Source organism: Polistes canadensis, unplaced genomic scaffold, assembly GCF_001313835.1.
Source record: "Polistes canadensis isolate GaletaPanama2010 unplaced genomic scaffold, ASM131383v1 scaffold_23, whole genome shotgun sequence".
Taxonomy (NCBI): Eukaryota; Metazoa; Arthropoda; class Insecta; order Hymenoptera; family Vespidae; genus Polistes; species Polistes canadensis.
Genome location: NW_014569570.1, coordinates 146,149 through 155,510, shown reverse-complemented (window position 1 = coordinate 155,510; position 9,362 = coordinate 146,149). Strand labels below are relative to the sequence as shown.

The window sequence follows — 9,362 nt, the reverse complement described above, 5'->3', positions numbered from 1 at the left end:
AGAGAGAGAGAGAGAGAGAGAGAAAAAGATAAAATGTTAGAGTGAGAAAGAGTGGAACGTGGTTAAGAGGAGAGGAGGGGTGGTTCGTGAGAAGCATGGGCTAGTTGTGTTTGTTGGCGGAAGAAGTTAGGAAAGGGGAGGATAGTGAATAGGGTGAGGTATAGGAGTAAGAGAGAGAGAGAGATAGCAGCAAAAGGTGGTGGAGGAGGAAGAGGAGGAGGAAGAGGAGGAGGAAGAGGAGGAGGAAGAGGAGGAGGAAGAGGAGGAGGAAGAGGAGATAGTCACTATCAATTTTCCTCTAATGGGAGTGCAGCAGCGTAACGAGGTCGTAGGAGAGGGCCCAGAGAGTGTCGCGAGCGATCACACTCGCGGTAACGAACTCACGACACATTGTGTCGCCGACATTAATGACGTAACGAGAGAATCGACGACGCCGTTGGCAATTCCATGTTCTAGGAAATCTCACGCGAATAATCGACAAACGACGACACTTTCGTGTCCCCTTACTCTCACTCTCTCTCTTCTCTTCTCTTCTCTTCTCTACTCTTCTCTTCTCTTCTCTCTTTCTCTCTTTATTTACCCGTCTGCTTGACTTTCTGTTTGTTTGCTTTTTTCTCTCTATTTCTTTGTCTTTCTCTATCAATCTGCTTGTCTGTCTGTCTGTCTGTCTGTCTGCCTGTCTATATGTATTTCTTTCTTTCTTTCGTTTACTCTCGTTTTTCCATTCACTATTACACACCGAGTAGAACCATCCATCGAGACGTTTTCGTTTCCTCAATTTACAGAAGAAGAATAAGAAGAAAAAGAAATAGAAGTAAAAAAAGAAAATAAGAAATAGAAATTCTATTCGCACAAAGTACGATCGATACAATTTTGTTTAAAAACCCTTTGAATTATTTGTTATTTATTTAATTGTTTATTTTTCGTTTATTTTGTTGTTGGTTTTGCTGTTGCCGTTGTTGTTGTCGAGCCAGTTAGGTCATCTAATTTTTCAATGATCTTATATCGGTTCCCTTTTTTCTTACAATAATTCTTCATTAGTTTGAATTAACTCAATAATGTTTTGTTACATCGAAGCAAAAATAGAAACAACTATGATCATGCGATCGAACAATTTACAGGATTTTATAACGAGTAAAGTTGCGTGGGAAATATATCGCAAAAAGTGGAAAGTTGTTATTCGATTAGTGCAAATTTGACAAGCAGGAAAATGAATCGTTCGCGATACGTTATACAAAATCACGATGGTTCATGAATATTTACGTTAAACGTGTGCACACGGTCATTGTACAAATAATCTGTTTGCATTTACTCCTCCCTCTTTCTCTATCCTTCCTTCCTTCCTCATCCTCCCTCCTCCCTCTTTTCATCCATACCTTTCTCTCTTTCTCTTTATGCCTCGAAGCATAGCGCGTCAATTTGAATTTTATTAGCAAAAATGTATATATACATATATGATCTATGAAAAAAAAAAAGGTAACATAATTTTGATCCATTTTGATTAACGCGACGAATAATCGCGCTAGTCTATTGTGATAATATATATTTCCTGTTCGTCTACGAAACGGGTAATCGTTTCCTATCGATTATGCAAATTATTTCCAGGGTCTCGCACGCCTGGTTATCGTCGTTCTTCCTATTCGCGAAATATCGAGATGGCTGGCCTCGGTGAGGTGAGGTGAGGTGAAATGAGGTATTATTTTAACGCGTGTTCACTGCTCAATAACTTTTACGTTTCATTTCGAACACGTTCTCTCACGATTTGATATTTCATTACAAATATCATTCGACGATAAATTTGATTTGTCTAAAAATTGTATTCTCTAACACAATGACGTTGACAAAAATTCATTGCATCACATTTTATATACGTACCATTTTTTTTATCTTCAATTTATTTTACTTAATTTTATTTTATTTGTTTTTTCTTTTTTTCTTTTTTCAATATTTTCCATCGAATCTAATACATCAAGCATTCGTAAAATATCAATGTGAAATTGTAGCACTTCATATGACCCAGGAAAAAGGTATTAATGCACAGAAAAACGCATCGGTTACTTCTAGCATTCCTTTCTCTCTCTCTCTCTCTCTCTCTCTTTCTCGTTTTTCTTCCATTTTTCTATCCTTTTCCCAACGAAGTGTCTGCTAATGGCGATAAGCTGCTTCCATCAGCTGGGAAACGAACGAACACTTTTGCTAACGGGTACTTGCGATTTCAGCGTTTTCATCTTCTGCTATGGAAAAGGAATGAAAAATAATAAAAAACATGCGAAAATGTTCGCTAGAAGTGCAAAAGCATGTGTGCATGTATTCATATGTGTAAAAGAGAGAAGGAGAAGATGAACTGAATTCAAGGAGTTTGTGAATACCCACGAGAATGGATTTTTATTGGTTTTAATATAAATTTCTTGCTTCTCCATTCGGAATTTTTCTCAACAAGATTTTTTATTACTTTCCTTTTCTTTTTCTTGTTAGACAAATTTTTTGTTTTTTTTTTTCTTTTTTTTTTTTACTTTTCTTCGCCTCCTTTTCTCCATCTCTTTCCCTTTGTATCGGGATAAAAAAATATTTCAAGTTAGCGCTCGTGCGCCATTAACTTTTATTTTATTTTTTTCTTTTCTCTCCTTTTTCGTTGCCTATCTTTGCGAAGAAAACTTTGACAAAGACAAACTGATTCCTTGCGTGATAACGAAAGAAAAGGAAAAGAAAAATAAATTATAGGAATACTGGGGTAACAGTACACTGATAATACTATAAGAAAGTAGTAGAAGATGATGAAGAAGAAGAAGAAGAAGAAGAAGATAAAGAAAAAGAAAAAGAAAAAAGTAAGAAAATCTTTGTGTAAATTGTGTCAAATTATTCATTAAAGGTACGATAAGATTTCTCTTGATTATTAATGAAACTGTTGATTATTGTATCTCACGCTACTTGATTACGCGCATGACAATGTAAAATATAAAGGACAATGGTTCGTGTCATTAATATTACATTACCATTGGACCACTTATGATCGCTATCAAATATGCATTACCGCGAATACGAGTTAAATTCAGCATCCCTCGAATAGCTAACGGACCTTATCGGTATCGAATAGTCGTTATCTATGCAATGTGCATTTATTCAATATATTAAATACATATATATATTTTTATATATGTATATAGGAATGTTTATGTATATATGTATTGATTTAATTTGCCGGAGATTAATAAATACAGCTATTAATATTCTATTAATTTAGATATTTTCTATACGAGAAGGAAATTAGATGATCTAGAGAACTAGAAAAGTTAATCTAATTTTATAATAATTATATTTTTTTTAGCTATTCATATTTTTTATTATTATTTTTCTAATTTTTTGCGTTATAAGAAGAAAAGAGAGAAAAAAGAAAAATTAATTTTGATCTATTGATTTTGTTTTTTCTTCTTTCGCGAGGAAATAATACAAACGTTTATTCTATTAACAGATATGATTTACAGGAAATATTAAATGGGTTTTAAAGTGGTCGGTATAATTTTAGAAAATAAATTGAATTAAATATTTATATTCACATTTTTTGATTATTTTTTTTTTTTTTATATATATATATAAAGAAAGTTAAAACAACGTTTAAAAATAATAGCATATTTTACGTAATATGCACGGTTATAAAACTGAAAGAAACAGAAGAGAATGTAAGTTTTTCTAAATTTTTGTTTTTTCTTTTTTTAAAAAAGAGAAAATGAGAAAGAGAAAGAAAGAAAGAAAGAAAGAAAGAGAATAATAGAAACGTTTATTCCATTAATAATTATACGCTACGAAAAGAAAATTAACATATTATTCAGGTAGATGTAATTTTATGAAAACAATTATCTCAAAATCAATTAACATATTTTATTATTATCAATGTTACGGGAAGTAAGTAAAAACGATGGTAAAATAATAGTACCATACACTTGAAACGTAAAGGGAGGAAAATGGGCATTTAGAAAATTGAAACAAATGAAAAATGTATTTTTCTTTTGGTTCGGTCTTATTTTTTCCCTCGCGCGCGAGAAAGAGAGAGAGAGAGAGAGAGAAATAGAAAAAGAATGGTGGTGGAAAGTAAAGAAAGATTATCTATGGTAAAATGAAATTAACGGCAGGACGCGACGAAATGAAACTGGCGATTAAAAAGTTGAACCCAGGGGTTGCAGGTGGAAGAAAGAGACATGCTGTTACCGATGGTGGTGGTGGTAGTGGTAGTGGTAGGGGTAAGGATAAAAAGGCAGGGGTAGGTGTAACTGTAGGATGTGAGAATAGGGGTCAGTAGTAGTTGGAGAGAATGGTCGAACGGTCATTCTTTAACGATGCAACGAAATTTACGAGAGACCGAAATGAGAACGGTGCTCCGAGATGTCGTGGTGTGCGATTAAGGTAACAGCACCACCAGTTCGACGATAAAAGCTAGAAGTAAAGTTTTGGAGCAGCGTTATTCTTTTTCTAACAATCGGCTGACAAGGTGTGGTGGGGGGGGGGAGAGAAGGGGACAATTAATACTTTTTCTTGTTTGTTGAAATAGAGTTACGATGACGATATATATATATATATATATAGTGGTATTACGTGAATTCGTTAAATGATATCAGTGAAGGAACAAATAATTGTTCTATACTTTTATCGATATTATTAACGTCCATTAATGTCTATCGATAAAAGTATCGAAAAGTTGAGAATTATTATCCATAGTTCAATTTTTTGTATTATTTATACGGGAGTTTAAATGCAACGAAATTAAATACTTAGATAGTAAAATTGAGATAGTAATTAATTAGGGTATATATATATATAGGGTCGTTTACAATTTTCAATTTATTTTTTTTCTTCATATAAAATAACTCTCTAATGTTTCAGTCAATGGGAGGTATAGTTAATATTTTTTGTTCTTCTCTCTGTTGCGATAGAGTTACATTGACGATATAGTATTACGTAGATTCATTAAACGATACTAGAGAAAGATAGATAGTTTTATGAATGTTTTTTTTTTATCGCGATAAAGTTAAAACCTAGAAAAGTAAAGAATTATTATTTGCGATAAAATTATATTTAGCATTAAAAACGATATAAGAGAATGGTAATTAAAAGTAAATATACGAATGTGAATTATATTTATTATATTATATTATAATATTATATTAGAAAAAATGATTTCGCGAAAAAGAGATGTAATAACATTTTGTTTTCAAGATTTCTCACAAATTACAACGGAAATCTATTCATTCAAATAGACTTTATATGACAATTTTGAAACTATATGAACAAATTTTCTTTTCCACATATATCGACTTGCTGACATTTCATAGTGATATCTGATTTTCTTTTGAATAATCTACATTGCGGAATCCTGTTCTTCTCTGCTTTGTAATGCAAAAAGAACGAACTAACGAAAGAAAGAACGGACACATCATGTCCGGGAAAGATGTTTTTTCCACGTTGTTTCTTTTTTTTGACACCCAGCGCGACAACCTGAGCGATTATTTATAGCGAAAAGTGGACGCCACGGGTTAGCTAGAAATTGTGCGGAAAAGAGAAAGGTGTTAGAAGAATGAAATAGAAACTGAGAAGAGCAAATGGAAAGCCACAAGACGAAAGAACTCGTTTGATGAGTGGTAAGGGTTTACTTTCTTCTTAGTTATCCTAAAAGGGACAAACAGAGTAATAACATGGTTTACTTTTCTTTTTTTTCGGTACGTACACTTAAAACAGAAAAGGAAATAACAAAACAAAGAGAAACAGAGAGAGAGAGGGAGAGAGAGAAGATTTATTTATTCTAAAATAGGGCCGACACGAAAAAGAAATTTTCTTTCGGTTCGACAAGTACAATAAAAAAAGAGGAGACAGATATTTTTGTTTAATTATTTTTTCACTTGTATCACGTCAAACGTCTTTATTTTAAACCATTAAATTTCTTTACGTTTTCGTGATAGAAAACATTTCTTTTTTAGATTATCGAAAAAAAAAAAAAGAGAATGGAACAACAATATAACACACACACACATTTCATTAAACAAACACTCTTCCTCTTCGATTCGATTGATCGAGTGTAAATAAATAATCGATTTCTCTTATTAACTCGTAAACACGACAAACAGTCGTTTGTTTTTTCAATCGTTATTAGTATAATTCATATGGGGATAGTCTTTTAAATCGCGATAAAATATATTTTGTATATATTATCGAAACGATAAATCTTCTTAAATAGTATTTAAATATATATGATCTATATCTTCTAGTTAGAAAATTCGTGTCGGGTTGGTGTAATCGAGCGTAGAACGAAATTACCTCTGGAAGAGCTCGAATCCGACTTCAGGTGGTTTCAATTGGAATTGGATCAACCAGTAGAAAGAGAAAAGAAGACAAAGAGTGCGAGTTAGATAGAGGAAGAGACTGAGAGAGAGAGAGAGAGAGATAGCATACCGATTAATTATTTAAGTTAGTACGCCAATACTGCACTCTCTCTACTTCCCCACCCCCTGTTCTTCCTCCTCTTCTTTCCTATACTCGTCTCGATTCCTAGCTAAACCTTTCTCTCTGTTCCGGTTGATCCTGGGCTCCTCTGATAATACGGAGACATTTTCCGCGATTCGTTTAATTAGGTTAATTTAATTAAATTTCATTCCGGTCTAATTAGTTGCGCAACATCGTTCATCTTGTCGAGAGGTAGTTACAAGGTGAAAGGGCACTGGTAGTTGAAGAAGGGTTTGCTTCGTTTATTATTGTCACGCACAAAGCCATTTGGTTAAACATTTTAGTTACCACAATGGGATATAATAAAATTTCAAGCGAGAAGAAATATTTTTATTATCTTTTTAATGATAAAATATCCCAGGGAACTTGGACATGAAAAGAAGTAGAACTTAATTTGATTAAGTTGGACGTTTCGTCCCTTTATTGGGACTTCTTCAGCAACTTAATCATCAAAGTTCAGCGTCATTTTTATTTAATTTCAACATACATTTCTTTTTATAATATTCTAAAACACAATACATCGAAAACTTCGTTAGTTTGGTCGTTATTATTTAAAAGCCTCAACAAAAATTTGTATTATCTTTATGAATAAACTAGAGAGAGAGAGAGAGAGAGAAAGAGAGATTATTAGTTTTATTAATGTATACTTTATATTTAATAAATGAACACAGATTTAGAGTGTATAATATGTATAGGGGTTTATATTCGAATTACAAGAATGCGTGCATAGGAAGTTGGGTATCATATTTATTTGTTTATAAGAATGATATGCGTATAGTTTTGGTTATAATTTAGGAATATGTTTAGAATATATATTTTCGGATGAATATTTCGTTGCAGATTTTCGCGTAATTTAATAATTATTGACGCAAAATAAACAAGAAAAAAGAAATACATTGTAATTAAAGTTAAGGATGCACTCATAGAAATGCTCAACCCACACAAATGATTTTTCTTGATTATAGATTCTTGGTTATATAGCGTGACAAGTCATAAATAAGATTTTTGTTTGTTAGATAAACATTTGTTTTTATCTGAAGTATCGATTGTATTTATAACGAGATCATTAGAAGTAAAGTAAAAAATAAGTCGACAATTTCGTTTCTTCTTCTGAACGATATCACAATGTTCGTGGTAGAAAGAAGGGGGCAGGAGGGAGAGATCTCCGGAAAGATAAACTTAACGGCGAAACGAACACAGGACCAATCCCGGTGTGTAGGTTTCCTAAGGGAACGGTCCACTTGTAGGTAGCTGCTAGATAAACTTGTCTAAAGCGAAATTACTGGCCCTTAAGATTCCTCGAGGTGACGGGAATTATCTACCGAGGGTGGATAAATATTTTGGAGAAAAACGAACATTTTGCTTATTTTTTTTCCGTTTTCTTTTTTTTTTTTTTATTACGCATCTCTTTATCATAAGAGTTTTTTCGCATCGTTCTTCGATATCGCGTTTATCTTCTTTCAAACGCGAAAAGTATAAATTAATTTGTATTTTTTTGTTCGGTATTAATGATACCGAATCGTTTTAAAAGGAATTAAGATTTTTTCAATAGTAATATAATAAAGAAATAAGATTATTTTCACGACGTTTTAAAATGACGTTTAAAAAACTGATTTTGAGATTTAATATAAGGTTTTTGGTATCAGTTAACGCGATTAAAAAAGGACAAATATCATTGTGCGAAAAACCTCTAATGACTTTTTTTAACAATTTAATAAATAATTTTGCAATAGTTATTTTGTATTTTAAGTAGATGATGATCCAGTATTAATAATGGAGAGGTATGATTACGTGTATAGATTAAATATTGATACCATGTACGTGTGTATCAATATTGGATTAAAAATATTAACCAAATGTTTCAAAATACTGACAGTTCGAACATTAATCGATGTAATAATACTTTTTCGCGTATATAAAAATACTAGGTATTGTATTATAAATACCGAGATCGTTTATTTTAAAATATTAAAAAAAAATAAAAGAAAAGTGTTCGCAAATATCGTGCCAATGAAATAACAGCTTTTACAATTATATTTTATCTCTCGCGATATCTTTTTTTTTTTTTGTTTCTATTTTTTTTCTATTTTTTTTTTGGTGGAGGGGGACGGGCAAGGAAGGGGAGGAGGGTTTGTTTATTTTTTAATAAACAAATTAAGCAGAGTCCATCGATCGAAATTTTTGAATAAAACAAAATATCAATTCGATATATACACAAACACAAATATATATATATATATGTATTTGTGTTTCCCGAGTAAAAGGATTTTGAACGTGCGCTTCAGTCGGTTCCCCCTACACATGCATGTATTTTAAATAGTCACGCGTGTATGAAAGAATATATATATATATATACACATATAGAAAACGTGTTGAAAAAGCGATCAAAATGTAAACTTGGAAGAGCTTTGATAAAATGTGAAATGATGCATGGACGAGGTTGAGTTACTCCAAAACGAACATCCATTAATCCATAGAGAGAAAAAGAGAGAAAGATAAAGAACTTCAGATGTCGACTGTGGAAAACGGTCGAACGACATAGTTTGCTGATGAAAACTCGTGAATTAACGATCGTACCGATAAAAGCGTCTTCTCTCCTCCACCCTCTATCCACTAACATAAAAGAGCTACGCTTCTTTTTTTTTTCTTTTTTTTTCCCACCACCCTTTTCCTTGCGAGACCAAACGTTCGCGTGAAAAAAAAGAAAAAAGAATCTCTGCTTCGCGTCTGCCGTTTTTTTCCCCCTATTTTCTATTTCAGTCTCTCTCTCTCTCTCTTTCTCTTTCTCTCCTCTTTCGTTCCTTTTTTCTATTTTTTTTTTGTCTTCTCTTCTTTACTATTCTCTCTCTTTTTTTTCTATTTTTATATATATA

General features: G+C 32.3%; 1 protein-coding gene across 3 annotated transcripts in view; it reads left to right on the top strand.

Annotated features, from left to right (window-relative positions):
• LOC106783620 (protein rhomboid-like) overlaps positions 1-9,362 on the top strand; it is a 103,839-nt gene that overhangs the window by 14,743 nt on the left and 79,734 nt on the right. The window contains exon 1 of one of the 3 annotated variants that reach the window (XM_014742313.1): positions 1,606-1,678. The exons of 1 other annotated variant lie outside the window; for it this stretch is intronic. Coding sequence is in view for 1 of the 2 variants with exons in the window: in XM_014742311.1 (XP_014597797.1) it covers positions 5,624-5,630 (7 nt within the window). In the remaining variant the exon portion in view is untranslated. Of the gene's footprint in view, positions 1-1,605; positions 1,679-5,608; positions 5,631-9,362 lie in introns of those variants that run through there. One more of the 3 variants, XM_014742311.1, reaches the window with a different exon arrangement.